At 49.3% G+C, this 22,292-nt stretch overlaps 1 protein-coding gene across 1 annotated transcript in view; it reads left to right on the top strand.

The window, feature by feature from the left end:
- Positions 1 to 22,292, top strand: part of LOC139047104 (ATP-binding cassette sub-family C member 2-like) — a 628,131-nt gene that overhangs the window by 586,326 nt on the left and 19,513 nt on the right. Inside the window, exon 16 of the mRNA XM_070521066.1 lies at positions 18,805 to 18,972. Coding sequence (XP_070377167.1) covers positions 18,805 to 18,972 — 168 coding nt within the window. The remainder of the gene's footprint in view (positions 1 to 18,804; positions 18,973 to 22,292) is intronic.

Below are 22,292 nucleotides of genomic sequence, written 5' to 3'. Positions count from 1 at the left end.
TGTCATCGCAATGTTCCCGCAGCCCATCGACAAGGAGGCAGTGCGTAGATTCCTTGGCATATTTGCCTACTACAGGCGCTTTGTCAAGAACATTTCAGGCATCGCTGAGCCGCTAACGCATCTGGCCAAATCTGATGTCGAGTTCAAGATGCAAAACTCCGCAGGCCGACGCATTTTAAGAACTAAAACGACGCATGCAATCACCGCCGGTACTTGCACATTTCGATGAAGACGCCGATACCAAAATCCACACTGACGCCAGTAGCTTAGGCCTCGGTGCCGTCCTAGTCCAGAAGAAAGACGGACATGAACGGGTGATATCTTTGGCTAGCCGGTCGCTGTCAAAAGCGGAAGGCAATTATTCTACGACTGAAAAGGAATGCCTCGCCATCATTTGAGCTACACCATGCAAAGTTCCACCCTTACCTATATGGCAGGCCATTCAAAGTCGTCAGCGACCATCACGCGTTGTGTTGGCTGGCTTACGTAAAGGACCCTTCAGTATGGCTGGGGAGGTGGAGCCTCAGGATGCGAGGATAGACTGTCGGCGTCTGCGAGGAACTCTCAGACGCCGACAGCCTATCACGCGCCCCCATCGATCCCCCGCCGGAAGACGACGAGGATGACGGCGCCTTCCTTGGATAATAGGAACAGAAGACTTCTCTATAGAGCAACGAGCAGACACAGAGCTAAAAGGCCTCGTCGAGTATTTGGAAGGAAACACCGATGTAGTACCTAGGGCATTTAAGCGCGGGTTGTCTTCGTTCACATTACAAAACAACCTGCTAAATAAGAAGAACTTCTCCCCAGTCCGCGCCAGCTACCTTCTTGTTGTTCCGTCAGCCCTGCGTTAAGTACTGTACGCCCTACATGACGATCCAACCGCTGGGCACCTCGGATTTTCCTAAACGCTGTCGAGGATACAGGAAAGGCCGCGTCTGACCGCCGACGTCAACATCCGGGAATAAGTGGATCGTCGTAGCGACGGACTATCTCAACCGCTTCGCTGAAAGTAAAGCTCTAGCAAAAGGCTGCGCAGCCGAAGTGGCGAAATGTTTCGTCGAGAACATTCTGCTGCGACCTGGTGCCCCAGAAGTCCTCATCACCGACAGGGGATTAGCGTTTACAGCAGAGCTCACCCAAGGCATTCTGCAGCACAGCCATACAAGCCACAGGAGGACAACTGCCTACCACCCGCAGACAAATGGTCTCACGGTGCGCCTGAACAAGACCCTCGCTGACATGCTGACAACGTACGTCGACGCCGAGCACAAGACGTGGGACGCGGTCCCGCCGTACGTTACCTATGCTTACAACGCGGCGGTGCAAGAAACAACACAGATCACACCGTTTAAGCTGGTTTACGGCAGGAACCCGATGACGACGCTCGACGCCATGTTGCCGCACGTCACTGACGAAGAGAATCTTGACGTCGGGACCTATCTCCAGCACGCTGAAGAAGCCCGACAGCTCGCCCGCCTACGGATCAAGAACAAGCAGCGTACCGACAGCCGACACTACAACCTCCGACGACGCTTCGTCTACTACCGGCTCGGGGACCGGCTTTGGGTATTGACCCTTGTACGCCGACGAGGACTGAGCGAGAAGCTTTTGCGTCGCTATTTCGGATCGTACAAGATCATCGATGTATGGGTGCAATGGACTATGAGGTCGTGCCAGATGGCATTTTGCTATCACAGCAGTGCCGCTCACGACCTGAAATAATCCACATTGTGCGACTCAAGCCGTACTACCAGCGTTAATGAACCTTGGGACTTCGCCTAACTGACATTTGGAATGCAAAAATATAGACTGTTGGGCGAGTTGGTACAGTATTATGATCTTGGCTTTTAGCGCGAAGTGAACACGGACACAGAAAGGACGAGCGCTAAGGACTAGCGCTCGTCCTGTCTCCTCCTTTCTGTGTCCGTGTTCACTTCGCGCTACAAGCCAAGATCACGTGACCTTTGGACTTTGTTTCTTTTCGTTGTTTTGTTACTTTTGCTTAATCAGTGTCCTTTTGTGTTTCGCTCTCTTATATTTGTAGCATCAGGACGATGCTTTTTAAGAGGGGGGTAATGACACCTGTACTTCTTTATCTTTATCGGGCGACCACTTTTCACCACCTAACAAGTGTTATCGCACAGCGCAGGACGTGCCTGCATGTAAAAGAAGTTTCAGGAATGTTATCGGTGGCTCCATCCGCTGTGTTTCCCCGCAGCTTGTGTAATCTGATTGCATGTATACGCGACGCGAATTTTGTAGAACATTGCGGAAGACACGCGGGCTCCAGCGGTTACTCTGGAACATTGGACGACTGATCTATAAAAGCCGACGCGCTTGACCTGCTGATCAGATTTTCGACAATCCTCGAGTGTGTTCGGCGCTACCATTGTTCTTTGAGTCATCATCATCATCAGCCTGGTTACGCCCACTTCAGGGCAAAGGCCTTTCCCATAGTTCTCCAACTACACAAGTCGTGTACTAATTGTGGCCATGTCGTCCGTGCAAACTTCATCTCATCCGCCAACCTAAGCTTCTGCCGTCCCCTGCTACGCTTCCCTTTCCTTGGAATCCAGTCCGTTACCCTTAATGACCATCGGCTATCTTCCCTCCTCATTACATGTCCTGCCCATGCCCATTTCTTTTTCTTGATTTCAACTAAGCTGCCAATAACTTGCATTTCTTCCCTCACCAAAGCTGCTCTTTTCTTATCCCTTAACGTTACACCCATCATTCTTCTTTCAATAGCTCGTTGCGCCGTCTTCAAATTAAGTAGAACCTTTTTGGTAAGTCTCCAGGTTTCTGCCCTGTAGGGGAGTACTGGTAAGACACAGCTATTATACACTTTTCTCTTGAGGGACAATGGCAGCCTGCTGTTCATGATTTGAGAATGCCTGCCAAACGCCCCCCAGCCCATTCTTATTCTTCTGATTATTTATAATAATATAACATTATTAATCTTTATTTCAGACAACAAGGTCTCGGATACAAGGGCAAAAGGCAGATGTGTTCTGCCTGACGGGACCCAAGCACCTGAATACACACACTCAGAGCATGTGGCAAAGAAAGAACATAATACACTACCGTCACATACACAACACAGTTTTATACAAAGTAAAAGAAACCGAACAAAGTGCAAATTTTTACAACCTTGAAGGAAAATTCGTACAAATAAGGAACCGAGAATCATAAATAAATTCTGTATACACAACCTATTGATTGTTAGGACAGGAAAGGAGGTAAGCGTTAACATTCTTTTTGAAAGAGTTCAGGGACACGCATTTCTGAATAATTTCTATGGCCTGTGTATGTCTGTAGAGAAGACTGCGAATTATGTATGAGAGCATTTGGGTTCCGTAGTTGGTCCTCACAAGTGGATTTCTGTAATGGTCGTGCCTTAATTTGTAACGCACTTTACTACTAGAGTGCAATTCAAGATACTTATAAGGATCGAGCTTGATTTAGTCATAGACGTAAGAAAGCAATTTAAACTCATATAATTGATTCACTTGTAGAACAGTGTTCGAAAAAGTACAAACATGTATGGTCATTATACGAGAGATTTTCGACATATCGTATCGCTTTTTTCTGTAATGTTATCAACCTCATAATATTAGTTTTAGTTGTAGACTCCCATATCAGTATACAATAGTGAAGATGAGAATGTATTATAGTGTAATATATCTGCCATTTCAGCCATTTGGGGACAAGGTTTTTAGTCTTGTAGAGCACACTGAGTGACCTAGATACCTTGGCATGGATTTTATTAATATGATGGGACCAGCTCAAGTGTTCTTCAAACAGGACACCTAAAAACTTGTAGAAAGAAACACGTTCAATTGCATTGTTTTCAAATGTAAGTTGAAGTTCAGAATCTTCACGTTTGTTGCGTGCTTTAAATACAATAACCTTCCTGTTGTTTACATTTATTTCGAGTTTATTTATATTCAATCATAATGTGGACTACTTAGACGATTCTTGTAACCATGCATTAGCCTCTCCATGTATATTACCGAGATTCATCCTAGAAAAAAAAATACACTGGTATCATCTGCATAAATAATTATTGCAGGAGTTCTAGGGATGGCTACTATATCATTGATAAAAATAATAAAGAATATTTCGCCTAGTATAGACCCTTGTGGTACACCATATATTATTTGTTTCATTTGTGAGTGATGGCCATTCAGACATGTATACTGCACGCGACTGGAAAGATAACTACGAATCAAATTTTTCCGCCTCATGGTCCGCATCCGCGGTCACTACCTGCCTTAAGTAGATGTATTCCCTTACCACTTCCAGTGCCTCACTACGTATTGTAAATTGCTGTTCTCTCCCGAGACTGGTAAACATTACTTTAGTTTTCTGTAAAATATTTTTAAACCCACTCTTCTTCTTTGCCTCTCCGGGTCAGTGAGCATGCATTGCAATTGTTCCCCTGAGTTACTAAGCAAGGCAATATCATCAGGGAATCGCAAGTTACTAAGGCATTCTCCATTAACTCTTATCCCCGATTCTTCCCAATCGAAGTTTCTGGGTACCTCCTGTAAACACGCTGTGAACAGCATTGGAGAGATCGTATCTCCTTGCCTCACGCCTTTCTTTATTGGGATTTTGTTGCTTTCTTTATGGGAAACTACGGTGGCTGAGGAGCCACTACAGATATCTTTCAGTATATTTACATACGGCTCGTCTACACTCTGATTGTGTAACGCCTCCACGACTGCTGAGGTTTCGACTGAATCAAACGCTTTCACGTAATCAATAAAAGCTGTATATAAGGGTTGGTTATATTCCGCACATTTCTCTATCACCTGATTCATAGTGTGAATATGGTCTATTGTTGAGTAGCCTTTATGGAATCCTGCCTGGTCCGTTGGTTGACAGAAGTCTAAGGTGTTTCTTATTCTATTTGCGATTACCTTAGTAAATACTTTGTAGGAAACGGGCAGTAACCTGATCAGTCTATAATTTTTGAAGTGTTTGGCGTCCCCTTTCTTATGGATTAGGATTATGTTAGCATTCTTCCAAGATTCCGGTATGCTCGAGGTCATGAGGCATTGCGTATACAAGGTGGCTAGTTTCTCTAGAACAATCTGCCCACCATCCTTCAACGAATCTGCTGCTACCTGATCCTCTCCAGCTGCCTTCCCCCTTTGCATAGCTCCCAAGGCAAAGGGGGATGCAAAGGGTTTGCTTCTTCTGGAGTTACTGGTGGGATTTCGAATTCCTCTAGACTATTCTCTCTTCCATTATCATCGCCACTGGTACAGTATAAATCTCTATACAACCCCTCAGTCACTTTAACTATCTCATCCAATATTCGCGGCTTTGTCTCTTAACGCATACATTTGATTATTGCCAATTACTAATTTCTTCTTCACTGTGTTATATTCAGTTTCGCTATTCATTTCAGTTCTTTATTCCCCAGGGGGCGCTTCTGTTCTTCATTATATATTTGGTTGTATATGCTAAATAAACGGCTTTTTACTTCGGGACGGCTGGAGTCTGGCTTCCACCCTCGCTCAACACCACATTGGCGACGAGGATTTCGTGAACGTACCCCCAGCCCCGCTGCGCCGTCCGTATCCGCCCACAATGAGCTTCACCGGGCTTGCTCCGCCACCGTTTTTCCTTCCGACGCCCGGCCGTCCGTCATTGCCATGGGAGCAGTGGAAGCAGATGTTCAACGTGTACTTGCTGGCATCCGGAGCCGCCGCATTCAAGCCGAAGCAACGCAAGGCTATTCTTTTGCATTGTTTGGGGGCGGAAGGCCAGCGTATTTATCAGACGCTACATGCAGGGACCAGCGCCACAGCACCGGCCGCACCAAGTGCCACAGCACTCGCCGATGACAAGTCTGTGGTGGCCCCTCCTGACGAATACGACTCTGCACTCGCCGCATTCCGGCACCACATTTCGAAGTCGCGCAATGTTATCAGCGAGTGTCATCGCTTTCACCACCGCAGCCAACACACAGGCGAGTCCGTTCATGACTTTGTTGCCGCTCTACAGGAGCTAGCGTCACATTGTTCGTTTGCCTCGCAAGATGATGCTCTGCGGGACCAATTCATTGCCGGCGTAGCTTCCACTCGCGTACGTGAGCGGTTACTGCTCGAGGGTTCTTCACTTTCATTCGAGAATTCTGTTCGGATTGCACTTCAGTTTGAGCAGGCGGCTGAAGAGCTGAGGGAGCTCTCTGCTTCGGTCGAAGCAATTTCATTGCGGCAGCGTCGAAAACCATCGTCGCATTCTTCGAAAAAAAAGAAATTCACAACCGACAGCCACCTTAGAGCAGAATTTAACGAGGAGCGCGGGCGGCTCACATGCGTCGCAGCGGAACCGCCCCCCTCAGCGGAACCGAGAACATCGTAGCCGCTCCGGCTCGCCACTTTGTTTCCGATGCGGCTCGCGGAACCACATCGCGTCAGCGCCGCAGTGCCCAGCGCAAGACAAGACTTGTTCGTTTTGCGGTCGCAAGGGCCACTTTCAAAGGGTATGCAACCGCAAGCTAACCCAAATGCAAGGCCGAGTCCGTGAAGTTGAATTTCATGAAGATGTTTCGTCATGCAGCAGTGCTGAGGAAGTTTTGACTGTGCAACGTTCCGCGCGTAGCGGAATTCATATTCAAGTGCAAGTCGCGAATGTCACTTTGACATTCCTTGTTGATTCAGGGTCGTCTGTTTCAATCCTGTCGGAGCAAGAATTCAGTCGATATTTTCAGAGCGTTCCGCTTCTGCCTGCTCCACATGTTACTCTGTTTGACTACTCTCAACGGCCGTTTCCAGTGCTAGGTTGTTTCCAAGCAGACGTTCGATTTAAAGGCTGCACAGCGTCGCTACGTTTTTATGTTGTTCACCGAGGCACTTCTCTGATCGGTCTTGACGGCATTAAGGCCTTGGATCTTCGCATTGAGGGTTCTGCTCTCAAGTGCTTATACACGTCCATTGCTCCGCAGCCGACTGTTGTTGACCCGCTATCCTGTTCTATTTCCACACCGTCAAGCACGCAGCCCCTTAACGAAGCTCTTCCGCCAGCCTTGGCAAATGAGTTCAGTTCACTTTTCAGTCCAGAGTTGGGTCTTGCTAAGGGGTGCACGCATCGCATTAAGACACGGCAAGGCGTGTAGCCTGTAACTTCGAAGCTTCGCCGTCTGCCGTATTCTCTCCGGTCACCAGTATCAAATGAGCTTCAGAGGTTGCTGAGCCTTGATATCATCGAGCAGATCGATGCTTCTGAATGGGTGTCCCCCATTGTTGTTGTTAACAAGAAAGGTGGTAGTATCAGGATCTGTGTAGACCTTCGAGAGCCGGACAAAGCTATTGTTCCAGACAGTTTCCCATTGACCCATACAGAGGAGCTGCTTCACGCTTTGGTAGGCGCTACACACTTCTCCAAGCTTGACTTGGCTTCTGCTTACCACCAGGTTCTCTTGCACCCTGACAGCAGGGATCTGACAGTTTTCATCACCCATGATGGCCTTTTCCGTTTTAAAAGAGTTTGCTTTGGGTTGGTTTCTGCCCCAGCGGCATTTCAGAAGATGATGGCGAAAATCCTTGACCGCTGCCCTGGCGTGTTGTTCTACATTGATGATGTCATCATTTTTGGCAAGACCGCAGAACACCTTTCAAACTCGAAGACCGTGCTGCAAAAGATCAAGAACGCAGGTCTGAAACTGAACAACAAATGCCTTTTCGACGTTCAAGAACTTGCCTTTCTAGGGCAGAAGGTCACTGCACGTGGTATGTCGCCACTTCCAGAGAAAGTAGGCTCCATAGTTAACACACCAGTGCCAACTGATGTGGCGCCCTTCGTTCGTTCCTGGGCCTCGTAGAATACTACTCCAAGTTTCTTCCACACTTGGCACAAGTCGTTGAGCCTATGAGAGCCAAAAATGAGCCATTCATCTGGTCTGCCGAAGCAGACAGCAGTTTCCGGAGGGTCAAGGAAATGCTTTCGTCAAGTACAGTCCTCCAGATGTTCGATCCGTCATTGCCAGTAATTGTGTCGACCGACGCGTCCGACTGTGGGCTGGGAGCAGTCCTGCAGCAACAAAGTGGCCACGAGCTCCGCACAGTCGCTTTCGCATCTCGTACACTCTCGCCTGCAGAGAGAAAATATTCAGTCGGTGAACGAGAAGCTCTTGCGTGCATTTGGGCGTGTGAGCGATGGCACACGTACCTGTGGGGTCGCCATTTCACAATTCGAACAGACCACCAGGCACTGGTGTCCTTGCTGTCGTCACAAGGACATGGAAGACGCCCACTCCGAATTGCCCGATGGAATGCACGACTGCTTTGCTACAATTTCACTGTTGAATACCGCAAGGGGTCCACAAACACTGTAGCAGATGCACTTTATCGGCTAAGAGCACCTACCTCGGAGGCAGAGATTGCTAAGGAGGAAGAAATTGTTTCGTTCATTGAGCTAGCCTGCGTGACAAAGGAGGAGTTCAGGCAGGCCGCCCTCGACGACAGTTGCCTGGAAACTGTCAAGTCATTCGTGCTGAGTTCCTGGCCGCCAAAGAAGTTCATACCAGAAGAGGCGAAACCATTCTACGCCATTCGGGAAGAACTTTCTGTTGTCGATAACCTGCTTCTGCGTGGAGAGCGCCTCGTTGTTCCGTCCTCCCTCACGGCTCAGATCATCGGCACCGCGCAGGAGACACGTCCGGGTGTCGCGCGCATGAATGCGCGACTGCGTGAGCGGTTCTGGTGGCCACGAATGGATACGCAAGTGGAAACGGCAGTAAAAAACTGCCATGTCTGCCTGGAGGCAGATAAGTCCGCCAAAACATCACCAGCACCGTTCCAACCTGTTGAATGGCCTGAGAGACCGTGGCAAAAGCTTGGCCTAGACATTGTTGGTCCTTTGGAGCATGCAGCTTACAACAGCAGATTTGCTATAACGCTTGTTGACTACCATTCTAAATGGCCAGAGGTGTATTTTTGCAGCGAAGTGTCCACGAGCACCGTGAAAGACTTTTTAAAAAGTGTTTTTGCCCGTGAAGGCTACCCGGAAGAGATCGTTTGTGACAATGGACCTCAGTTCACTTCGCGTGAGTTCATAACTTTCCTGCAAAACAAAGGCATCAGTCTTTGACATTCTTCGGTATACTACCCCCAAGCCAATGGGCAAATAGAACGTTTCAATCGCACATTGAAAAACTTCATTCAAGTCTCACTCCTCGAAAGACGACCACTCCGGCAAGCTGTCACAGAATACCTTGCCATCTACCGCTGTACTCCGCATGCCACCACCGGGGTCGCCCCAGCAGTTCTGCTGCATGGTAGAATACCCCGAACCAGGCTGGATATCGTGGGTTTCTCGGCACCAGCATTTGCGGAAGATCCAGCCAAGGAGTTGGCGCGACTTCATCAAAGGGTTCGGCGTCAGCAGCAAAGCAGCAAGCACTACACGGACAAAAGGAGAGCCGCCAAGAAGACGAAGATAGCCGTAGGCGATTTTGTCCGCATCAAAAAACCGTCCGTTCGGTTCAAGGGAGACTGCGCCTTTTCTTCACCAACTGAGGTGATCAAGAGGAGGAGACCAGCGTCTTTCCGACTTGGAGACGGCCGTACGTGGAATGCCTCCAAGCTTTCCAGGGTTCCGGAGAGAGGCACCTGGGGACTAGGCCCACCTGTCACGCCGCAGCCGTGGTCTCCTGATGCGCTGCAGCCTGCCACGCCGCAGCCGCGGTCTCCCGATGTGCTGCAGCCTGCCGTGCTACAGCCTCCTTCTCCCAGGACGCACGCACTGTCTCCTGGCATACCGAGGCAGCAGTCGACGAGCCTGTAGCCAGCGCGACGTCCAACGCGGCCGACCCGAGAGCGCCGGCCACCGGCGTGGCTCCAAGACTATCAGACCAATTAGTTCGCGGTCTGACATTGTGTTGTAAATATGTGTTCTGTCACTGTGTACATAGCTTGTAAATATGTGTAAATAAGTACAGTGTGCATGCTTTGGGGTTTTTCGTTTGTAATACTTACTAACAAATAACCACTAAACATAAGGGAGGGAGTATGTTATATTCAGTTTCGTTATTCATTTACACTGCTTTTAGGCTCCCTCCGTTCCTGAGAGCATGTTCAATTCTATCCATAATATAGTTCCTTATGCCAGCTGTCTTACGCTTGTTGATTAACTTGGAAAGTTCTGCCAGTTCTATTCTAGCTGTAGGGTTAAAGGCTTTCATACATTGGCGTTTGTTGATCAGATCTTTCGTCTCCTGCGATAGCTTACTGGTATCTTGTCTAACGGAGTTACCACCGATTTCTATTGCACACTCCTTAATCTTGAACGGCAATCTTGCCCACAAGATTGTCGTTCATTGCTTCAACACTAAGGTCCTCTTCCTGAGTTAAAGCCGAATGCCTGTTCTGTAGCTTGATCTGGAATTCCTCTATTTTCCCTGTTACCGCTAACTCATTGATCGGCTTCTTATGTACCAGTTTCTTCCATTTCCTCCTCAGGTCTAGGCTATTTCGAGTTCTTACCATCCTATGGTCACTTTGAGTATAGCCTGCTTTTCAGGGTACAAGTTCGCCCAATAAAACGCCAGTTTCTATTATCACAGTTTGGCTGCCTTTTTCACCGTCACTAGTACGTGACGGTGAAGAATATGATATATATATCATATTTCACACAATAAAATTCAGTGGTGAGCCTACGCACGTCCTGTTCACTTCTACTTCTGTTGTCCGTGTGTTTTTGCGTATTATTACGAGATGCATGCCTGTTGAACCAGACTACAGTCATTCTCCGGTCTTCCGGAAAATGGTCACTCTTCATTCCGACGGTTATGAGAGCCGATGTGTTGGCTTTATGTCACGACCTTCCATCTAACGGTCATCTCGGTGTACGCAAGACGCTTGGGAAAGTTCTTGAGAGGTTCTAGTGGCGTTGCAGAGTAAAGACAATCGCGAGATATGTTTCACCTTGCATCATCTTTCAAAAAAAAAGTGTTTGCCTCATCCGCCAAAGCCTGCTATCGAGCCTATTTTTCCACCTGAAGCGGCGTTTGAAGCTGTAAGGAATATTTCTAAGAACACCAAGTAGGTATAGTCCCGTGATTGTCTTACACCAAACACCTAAGCAAATGGGTATAAGCAAATGCTTTCAAGGATGTCTCCGCGTCGCATCTGATCGTCGTTTTGAACAAAAACGTTATCTTGAGACACTGGACACCTCTCTAGGTGATTAGGAATCGCGGCAGGCCTTTCATGTCCTGGGCCTTCACACGTGTGCTTCAAGATCATGGCGTAAAACATGATCCCTCACCTCTGTGCCGTCCACAAATAAAGAGCGTAGTGGAACAAACCAACCGAACCTTAACATACATACTGACCTGTTTTGTAGGCAGTGATCACACCTGCTGGGAGACCTACCTTGCGGTATGTACCATATGTATACATCATATCAGCACACTACCGGATAGTCACCGGTCGAGCTCCTGTACGGACGAAAAGCACTGCCAAATTATCTGTTGCTTCACAAAGTTGAAGACCTGGCTAGACGTTGCAAGTTCCTTCTCCACGAAGAATCTTGAGATAGCCGTAAGCGAGTCGGAGAAATTATTACAGATTGCCGCGGCTGCCGGTTGTCGCCGCACAAGCCCTCTTGTGGCTTCGGCGCTTCCGTTTTGTATACTGTTTTAACTATACTGAATAAAGATTAATATTATTATTATTATTATTATATCGAGAAACCAAGAGGCCAGGTAATTGCGTTCAGACAAACAAGGCTCTACTGCAACCTTTCTGTGAGGGAATTTCGGGCTCTCGCGAGGCCACGCCTGCCAACGCGGACACTGCACCATGTTGTTTCCACGCTATAGCGACAATGTTGCCTTACGCACGTTACATACGCTGAGGGAAAGGGTGTACTGCTTTCCGGCGCACGTTAGTACCCTAGAACCCTACGTTCCCGCACCCAAAGTTCCGCAGTGGACATATAATAGCGCGCTCAAAGCGTGGTTCACACACCGAAAGAAAACGGGAAAGTGGCAAGGAACGCATGCGCCAAATGTCCCTCAGGGCTAATCGGCTTTAGCACAAGAAAAGAAAGCGTGCCATCATGGCCAAGTGGTTGAAATTATTGAGCTGCTGTGCTCGGAAAAGAAAGAAATAATGATTTTGTTGCTTTTAGCCTCTTCCTAGCGTTTCTTTTCTTTCATTTTCACCGTGTGTGAGCCTACGGTTGTCGAATAAATTAAATTTAGTTGAAAGCCAGCGCCTTCTCGTTACATTTTGTGTTTTTATTTTGTCCCTTCCTTTGAATAGTGCGCTGACCACCATTAAGGAGATTTAGCGTCTCCGCTTTTCCTATAAACACAAGCTTACTGGACCTTTCTCCGGATGAGTGAAGGCGAAAACGTTAACGCACTGCGTGGTGCCGCCACCTGGTGAGGCAGAACTGGACCATACAAACAAAGAGATAATATTACAGTAACCAAGTGTATTCTGCGTCGTGGCTCGGGTAAATTTTCGTCAGCGGCGTGATCGTGTTGCTGCCGAAAATGCTGACCAGCAGCGAAATACCATGCACTTGCTTACTGCAATATCAGCTCTGTGTTCGTCTGGTTGAGCTATGCGCTACCAACCGGCTGCACCGTGCAGGCCATTCAAGTTCAAGTTCAAGTTTATTCTTCTTCTAGTACAGACTAGAAACGTCCTCCCGGGCTAAAAGCTGCCGTCAGCAGCTTGACTGGACCCAGGAGGCTTGCGTTTCCGCTCATCCGCTAAAACACCCAGTCCGCGTGGGTTTACCTGAATACCAGAGAGAGAGAGAGAGAGAGAGTGAACTTTAATAAGCACCAGCAGTTTAGTCGGCTGGGCCTAGGCCTCCCACGATGGGACGTCGAGGTCTTGCCTCTTCACCGCTTCGTAGGCCTGCTGGGTCACCCAGAGTTGGTCGTCGAGGTGGGAGCTGCGCAGGGCGGCGTGCCATCTCGACGAGATGGTCACGGGATTAAGGTCTTGGTATTGGTGTTTGCACTCCAATAGCAGGTGGGGGAGTGTTGCCGATTCAGGTTTACAGACCTAGCACGTCTGGCTCGGGTAGATGTCGGGGTATATGGTGTGATAGCGTGTGAGGGAGGGGTATGTATTCGTCTGTAACAGGCGAAGGGTGGTTGCCTATGCCCTGTTTAACTTGCGGTGAGGGGTGGGGAAGGTTCTTCTTGCGAGGAAAAATGACTTTACAAGGTCGTTGTATCTTGTAAGGCGGTCGCGTCCTGCGGGTGCACCTGCACCGTCTCCGGTACGGTTGACGAGTCCTCGTGCTACGGAGTGTGTAACCTCGTTGAGGTTGGTGAGGTGCGGGTGGACAACGCCGGCGTGTGCTGGGATGCAGACGAGGGTGATTTGATTTTCAGACGAATGCGGGGCTTGTCGTAAGATACGGAGTGATTGATGAGAAATACGACCTTTGATGTAGTTGACTGCTGCGCGAGAATCGCTCAGTATGGTGTGACAGGCTGGGTCAAGAGTGGCTAGGGCGATGGCCACTTCCTCGGCCGTCTCGGCATTTTTGTTAATGATGCTGGCGTCTCCATGTTGACGGTGGTAGGTGATATTAAGCTTGTTTAGAATGCTGCGGCCCGTTTCCGTGAGAGTAAGCCGTTCTAGTTGAGATCGATGTTGGGCCTCGATTAACTCGTCTAGCGTGTTGTGGATACCTAATTGTAGTAGAAGTTCCGTGCTGGTGAGGTTGGGTAGTCCTAAGGCCTGCTTATAGGCTCCTCTAATGATGATGTCCAGTTTAGACTTCTCAGCTTTGCACCAGTTGAGAAAGGGCGCAACATAAGCAATGTGACAGACGATAAAAGATTGGACAAGGTGGTTGAGGCTGTCTTCCTTCATACCCCCTCGCCAGTTGGTCACTCGTTTCAGCAGTCTGGATGTATTAGCGGTCTGTCGAAGGATCTTTGAGATAGCCGTACCGTTAGTTCCGTTGGCTTCTATGGTCATACCAAGAACGCGGATGCAAGGGACCACGGGTATAGGTCTGCCATCCCTCAGGTGGAGCTCTATTGCCTCGTATTGGCGTTTAGTTGTGGAGCCTCGCGGGGGGCGTCCACGGAGTGTGGGGCGGTATAGGAGAAGCTCCGACTTTTCAGGGGAACAGCGGAGTCCCGTGCCTTCAAGATAATTTTCTACGACGTCAGTGGCGTCTTGTAGGGCAGTTTCGATTTGGCCGTTACTGCCCTTTGCAGCCCAGATTGTAATGTCATCGGCGTATATGGTGTGTTCAATGCCGTCGAGTTTTTGTACTTCTTGTGCTAATCCAAGCATAACCAGATTAAACAGTATTGGGGAAATGACAGAGCATTGCGGTGTGCCCGTGCTGCCGAGGGAGAGTTCCCCCGATCGAATGTCTCCGACCGACAGGAAGGCCTTCCGATTGGATAGAAAGTTACTTACGTAGTTGTAAGTGCGTTCTCCAAGGTTGAGCAAGGAGATGCGCTCAATGATGGTGGAGTGCCTTATATTATCGAAGGCGCGCTCGAGGTCGAGGCCGAAGATCGCCTTCGTGTAACGGGATTTGCCATCTAGGATTTGATGCTGAAGTTGGAGCATAGCGTCTTGGGTGGAAAGATGCTGTCTAAAGCCAATTATCGAGTGGGGATAAGCACATGTGTCTTCGAGGTGAGTGTTTCCACGGGTTAGGAGTGCGTGCTCTATGACCTTGCCTACACATGAAGTTATTGATATGGGCCGGAGATTGGCGAGGCTAGATGGCTTACCGGGTTTGGGGATGAGAATTACTTTGGCTGTTTTCCATGTCGGGGGAACGGATCCCTGGCGCCAGCAGGTGTTGATGTATTCGGTGAGTTGTTGCACCGAGGGTTCATCTAGATTTCTTAGTGTTTTATTCGTAACGCCATCAGGGCCTGGCGCCGAACGGCTGTTCAGCTTATGTGGGGCAGCATGAATCTCTGCCACGCTGAAACCTTCATCAAGGGCAGGGCTGGAGGTCCCTGTGTATGGGCCGTGAGGTTGAGTGCGCCCAGATGGGATGTACTTTTGACATAGCTATTCTTAACGTGGTCCTGGCCATGCATCTTGCTCTCTGTGAATAAAAGCTTGGTGAGGCGATCTTGTTGATATGAGCGGGTGGTGGTGCTATCAATCAAATGTTTGAGGATTTTCCACGACCGGGGGTGGTGGAGTTGCCCGTCTAGAGAGTGACAGAGCTCTGTCCGTTGCTGTTGACTTAGAACTCGGCAGTGTCCTTCAATTTCCTTGTTGAGAAGTGCTGCCTTCCGTCTGAGTCTTCTAATGAGCCATTGTCCCTTCCATCTAGAGAGGATGGATGATTTGGCCTCGATAAGGTGGGCGAGTCTACTGTCCATGCGCTCAGTCGGGACGTCTGTTGTGATAATGTGGGTGGCCGATTTAGTATCAGACAGTAGATCGCATGACCATGATTCTATGTGGGTAATGGGAGTGTCCGTCGTTGCTGTTACACGGCGTTTACGGAATGCATCCCAGTCCGTCCAAGTCCCTTGTCCTTCTCATAACGGCTGTTAGGTGTGGGAGAGTAATTTCGATGATACAGTGATCACTACCGAGGTCGTGTTGGGTGTTGCGCCAATGGGCGCTGTCTGCATTTTTGGTGAAAGTTAGGTCTGGCGTCGTGTCTCATTCAGTAGAAGTGTCGAGGCGAGTGGCGAAGGCTGGGTCAGTAATGAGTGTATGCCCGAGATCATGGGAGTCTTTCCATAAGTTACGACCTGCAGCAGAGCTGTGTCTGTAACCCCATCCTGTGTGCGGGAGATTGAAGTCACCTCCGATGATAAGGTGGGCTGCTGCCTGCGATGTTAAGGGCCTTTTTGAAGAGGGTTAGAAATCGGCTATGGCATTGAGATGGAGTATTGTAGATGTTGCGGATAAATATTCCTTCCTTTCGTTTTCTATGCTGGATGAGCTCAATGAAGAGGTGTTCGGTGCGCCGACCATTGAGATCGTGTTCGATTGCGGTAATTCTTTTTCGAACGAGGGTAGAGACTCCGTCTGGAGTGTTGTTCGCAGTGAAAGAGTGATATCCTGGAAGGCTGACCGGAGTATTGTGCATTACCTGGAGCAAGATTACATCGGGTTGACATGAAGTAGTACGGAGGTGTTGACGGAGAACGGGTTGTTTATGGAGGTAGCCTCGTCAGTTCCACTGCCACAATATTGTGTCAGTTTTAGTGTGGGCCATGATGAAGGATAGGGGATGCCACATGTGGCAGGGCGGCGGCGATGGTTCCTGCGGTGTCCATGGCTACGGTTTGAGCGGTGGAAGCGGTTTGTGTGAAAAGGGTTTGAATATTAGCTTCCATGGCGGTGACTCTGTGCATAAGGGCGATTAGAGAACTCTGTAGTTTCCACCGTGCTTTGGAGTGTTACGAGCATGTCCTTGACTTCGGAGCGTACTTGGCCCTGAGCTCCTTCTTAGAGGGCGCGCTTTTTTGGGGCTGGTCTTGAGAGTTCTTCGGCTTGGCTGTTGGTAGCGGGCTCTGGGGTGTTAGGTGTGGGTTGGGTTTTGGGTTGTTTGAGGCTGTGAACCTCCTGTGTAAGCTTTTGGATTAAATCATGCATAACTGCGTTTTCTTTCTTAAGGTGTTCGATGTCTGTGTTGTCTGTGTTGGGTTTAGGCAGTGGGGGGGATTTTACGTGACCCTCTCGCCAGACGCCCGTCAGGGCCTCTGCGAAGCTCACCTTTTCTGAGGTATATCTGGCTCCTGGAGTCGACGAGGATCTTGATCTGCACTGACCTCGATTCGACCTCGGTCTGGAGAGGGAGTGGGACCGGGACCGGTGCTTAATCTCCATGGACGGGAAATCTTCTGATTGACGGGCTGAATGCTGTGCTACTCGGCGTTCTCCGAGGCGTCTTCGTATAACATACAGCGTTTTGTATCTTGCGGTACAAGCTTTGTCCGCTGTGGGGTGGGGTCCACCACACAACATGCACTTGGGTGTACACTGATGATCTTGATCTGGGTTGCGAGCTCCGCAGCCCCGGCAGATCTTGTTATTAGGGAACGGGCAAACGTCCATGCGGTGCCCGAGACGGCCACAGTGGTAACAGATATCGATGTGCTTGCGGTACAGGGAGCACGGGATTAGTGTTGCGCAATACCGGACCATGTATGGTACGTCAGGTCCGTCGAAGGCAATGACGATGGTCGTGGTGGAACCGATTCGCTTTGCTGCCAGGGCTAGAGGATTACGATCATTTATGATGTTAGCATCGACTTGTCTGGCGTCACCGGTGAGAGGGATGCCTCTGATGACTCTTTGGTGGTATTATCTGGGGCGGCTTCGTACGCGCTGACCTCGTGGGTTACCCCGTTGACTTGGATGGACTTGATTCTTACGTACCGGTCCACATTTTGCGGGTTGGGCATGCTGATCACCGTGATGTTTTGCTGGTTGTTCGAGCATATTGTGTCGTGTTGACTGTCTTCTGAGTTAAGTTGCGCTGCTTGAAGAATAGCTGCAGTCACTGTAGGGCTGCCGACATTGGAAATATTGAGTGCTCCTTTGGGTCTGACGATGATCTTGATCTCATTTGCTGGTAGTGGGAGCATGCGCCCGGCCTTGAGAACCTGAGTTCTGACTTGCTGCCTGGGTCTATAGCGAGAGCGAGAGCCTTGCGTCCTAGGTTGTTGTTGTTCTTGGGATAGTTTTCGGCCCCGCTGCTCGTCTGGGCAACGGGCGGTACACCGACGGGAACGGGCGGTACTTCTGGGGAAATATCTTTGCCACATACTTGGACTTCCATGCTTCGAAGATTTGGCCAGGGGCTTGTGCGTCGTAGCAGAGCTCGCATGGACACGCGCGGGAACGTGCCAGGTAGCATATGTAGGCCGAGCACCTGGCGCACGCGCTTAGCCTTAGCGTGGTGACGGCGTGATCGTAACACAAAAGTGGTCGCGGTCCCGGAAAAATAGATGTCCCACCTGATAACTTGGTATCTACAGAGTCCTGGTGGTCTCACGGTTCGAATGGTGCAAAATTAGGGCTGGTATGCACAGAAAATCGCGGCGAAAACATTTCGAGAAGACGGAGCCGATGTAAACACAAGCTATGGAGGCTGCACTTCTCTCTGAATACCAGACAAGCTGAATTTCATGTTATCGCTTCAAGATGGGTCTGCCATTCTGTCGCACAAAATTGTTTAATTATATTAGTGGCTGTATTCCTAGAACAAGCGTCGCATGGAACCACCCTCCCTCCACTGTCGCCAGAATAACTGATGACAACTAGTTCAAGATCGCTGAACAAGATGCAATTTTTTTTCAACTGCACGTCTTGCCACTCTTTTTTTCACTCCTTTCTGTAGTGTCTTAGGGCCCTGAAAGCATTTTAATAAATAAATAAATAATCACTGAACTTCAACGTCAATGCGTTGGGAAGCCGATATTGTGAACCGATACGCGGACGCGTTGTTTGGCTCAGAATTTCTGCAAAGCCGACGGGACATCACCCAGCATTGCTGAGTGTCAGTTTCGCAATTTAACGTGCATCGTGGAGCGATGCAAGTTTTTCTTCGGGCCCTTTAGAGGCTTCTTTCGCTTTACGCCCTCGATGCAGGAACTTTCTCACCTCGCAAGTTTTTTTTCTTTTTTATTCTGGACAAGAGAGCCATGACGGCGCGAAGATGTCAACTACTGGTTGATTTCTCTTCTAGAATATGCGTACTCAGATAACTGGTCTTTTATTTTTTATACCCGTGGCTGTTCACTCACTAAAATGTCTAGGATTGCCGCCAATATAATAACGGCTGCGTCTTTCATGTTCCCAGGGTTACAACTTGAGTGGCGGCCAGAAGCAGCGCTTGTCTTTGGCCCGGGCTGCCTACCACCAGTGCAGCATCTACGTCCTCGACGACCCGCTGAGCGCACTCGACCCGCAAGTGGGATCCAAGGTCTTCAAGAAGCTTCTCGGCAAGAACGGGATGCTCAGGGACAAGGTATTATACGGCGATGAGCAGATATTTCCTCGGCAATTACGTTTTGGTACGCACAAACTTGCAGTGGCGAGGATATTAAAGAGAAGAATATATGACTGCGAAAGTGTTTCCTCATTTGGAGGCACGGAAAAGAATTAGTGTGCGCTGCACTAATAAAAAGGCGCATATTGCAGTTTCTCCCTTAATACCAAGCGTTGTTACAATAGCTAGCGACGTAACATTCGCAGTGTTTAGGTTATTCAAATTCCAGGGTGCCAAATCACGCTCCGATTATAAAGGCACGCCCTAGGGTGGGGCCCCCGATTAACTTTGACCACCTGGAGTCATTTAACGTGCGCCTAAATCAATGTGCACGAATCCTTTTCACCTCATCAATATGCGGCCGCCGCGGCCGGGATCGAACGCGGGACCTCAGCAGTAAGGCCCCGCCTCACCTTGTGCGGGGTGCCACGCACGTGGCGTGAGCATGCCACAAGCCATTGCTTCGGCTGATATCGGTGAGAGAAAATATTCGTAGATCGCTCCAGATATCTGATTTCGAGAGGAAAGCTATCCTCAATGTGGATTGTAGTCATCTTCGTGCGCAAAAGTGCCGCTCCCCAACTGGTGCATTAATGGAGAGACAAGGCTTCTTCGTTCTCTTTCCTATCCTCTCTTACACTCCCTACCAATAGCTTCGTTAAAATCATCTCGACTATTCAGCAGTTGATAGATCGGTTGCAGAGTGTGGCATCGGCAACTGACAGCATGACGTTGGCCACTCAGAGCTGTCAGCGTTGCATTAATTTTTTCTGTTCTAGCAATGGTTATCTGACGATTCCAGTACACATTCCAAGATATCGGCGGAGCGATCTTCGGTCGAGAAAAAGGGAACTTCATTCATTCTGGAGGGGCCGCTTCTGCTGGGGAAATAAAAGACATGGATATTTCTGCCTCCTCTTTTCTGTCCAGCCTTTTCACTTCTGGCATATTATCACTTCTTTCAACTCGGTCTTCAATTGTCGGCACGCTGCAGTGCGTCGCATCAGCGAACCATTCTGCTAGTAGGCCTGACCGTTCTTATCTGGAGCAGCATTTTTCCTGATAGTTATAACCCCCGACAGCCGCTCTGTGTGGCCATAGTTCGAAACCACTCGGGGAAATGTCCATTCATTTCTTTATAGACTTCTCGCAAAGCAATTTGGGATTCCCGCATTTGATGGCACTGGACACATACGGATGTCAAATGGACTTGGGGAGTACCGGTGCGCAAATTGCCTCTTCTTTACCCGCCCTTGGCGGCTGCTGAAAGTTACTGAATTTGTTAAAAATGGTGACATAAATTGTGCCGTTGCTCCCTCTGTATCCTCGTTCCGAAGGGCACACAGATGCCCGAAGTAGCTAGGCAACGTGTCTTCGACATTCGCACCGTATTCTCACTGAGATCTTCGGTAGTGCTAATGAATATCTTCGTCATTTCTTTGGGCTAGTGTCTAGTTTCTTGAACAGTCTCGCTGTTGACTTCGTAGCTTAAGGAGCCGACCTGCCGGTACGACGAAGGCGAACAAACCAGACACCGGGAAAGGTCGTTGAGGCAGGGGTGACAAGTGGTAGCAGGAACGTGCGAGGCCACATCAGTCGAATAAATGAAAACAACATGTTGGGAACATATGGCGCCGAAGCCAGCAAGGCCTTCGCCGAATTTTTGAAAAGTACACGGTCGAGAACATAAACATAGGATTCCATGAAGAAAAAAAAAAGGAGCCCGGCGTTTCCGTGCCGCCAAATTTCCTATAGGCGGGTGTCCTTCCGGTCGTCTGGAACTCTTGTAGAGCACCAGGCTCGTAGCATTGTTGTACCATTTTATCGGCAAGTACTCGGTGGCAACACTCGTCTGCATCGCCAAAGTTGTGTTGAGGACGAGGGGCGCCCAGAGATGGTCCCAAATATATATTGGTCCCCATTTCGATATGACCTCCCATATTCAGGTGCTCCACCGAGCACCAAGTCGTGTTACACTTCTTGCCATTAGAAAAAGCCGGTGGGCTTTCGGCGGCACTGCGTTGAGCCCCGCCACGCGGTGCGTAAATTTAGACAAAAGAAAGCAAGAAAGAAATCGGCATAACCGTTCTCCTGATGACTGTCGACGGTGATGCGTTAGAATGGAATCAGTCTAGCCACGCAACGTCTTGCCACTGTCGAATCGAGTTTTTATGAGGCGTGTAATTCATCGGAACCGCTCTTTCGCGCGTCTCAAAGGTCACTCGGTGCCACCTAGCGTCGTCGCCGCTAAGTGCGAAGCCTGGCGTGGCATCCGAATTGCACCTACGAACTCTGAGAAACCTGTCATGCGGTGACCGGGCTCCTCTCTCGCGCTTCTTTCTGGACGCGCCATCTGTCGACGCTGCCGAGAAGCCCGCGCCTGGCCTCCGAGAAACATGCCACGCCGGAGAACATTGAAGATTCTTGCCTCGCTTGCCGCGCCCTAAGTGGCTCGTACTCGGTAACCAGAGTTGGCGAGTCATTAATTGTAAAGTGGCATATACCCAGCGCGTTCGTGGCGTAGCTTGACAAAGCGTGGGTCTAGTGCATTTGTGATGCAGTCCGCCAATGCGTCGTGTTGCGGTCCTTGAGAAACCTGTGCGACATGGGCTGGATTCCGCTCAGCATCAAAAAAATTTAAGGGATCTTTTTCGTCACTGTAGGGCGGCACATTGCTAGTGGCACATACCTGGTGACCCAAGATGGCTTCAAAGCCATTCATCCAAGAGCGGTACACAGGCACACGCATAGCGACCCAAGATGGCATGCATTAAAGAGATTCATTGGAGACGAGCACAGACCCACTGGCACATAACTAGTGCTCCAAGTCGGTGTCAGAGTTTCTTCGAACAGCTGTGCCAAGCCAGTCGTGCCACTACAGTGGCCCATGTCGCTGTGAAAGAGCTTCGTTGAAGAGTGGCGCATATGTACACATTGCCGCATACTCAGTGATTCAAGTTCGTCCGATGGTTGGTTTGAACCATGTTATTTCTGCACCGCAGCACGATGTGCTAACCACCCGGCCAGCGACCCCTGCAGGCGGGAAAACAGTTAAATACATTGATAGATACCCCCGAAAAGTGCGTTAAGTACCGAAAGAATACTAATCCAGTAATAAACAAAAGGGAGAAAACCATTACCAATGCTAAAGCCAAGGCTAGCTGGCGACTCATCATTTAAAACATAGTTACAGTACTGAAGGAAACACACAAATTTCACAGGGAGGGCTTTGGTCCTTTTCTTGCTTAGCGCCGTAGCGAAAGAGAAACTTGAATATAACAAAGGCCCTGCAAAGAAAA

Source organism: Dermacentor albipictus, chromosome 6 (assembly GCF_038994185.2).
Source record: "Dermacentor albipictus isolate Rhodes 1998 colony chromosome 6, USDA_Dalb.pri_finalv2, whole genome shotgun sequence".
NCBI classification, from domain to species: domain Eukaryota; kingdom Metazoa; phylum Arthropoda; class Arachnida; order Ixodida; family Ixodidae; genus Dermacentor; species Dermacentor albipictus.
Note: the sequence above shows the minus strand (reverse complement) of the source record. Positions and strands in the feature narration are given on the sequence as shown.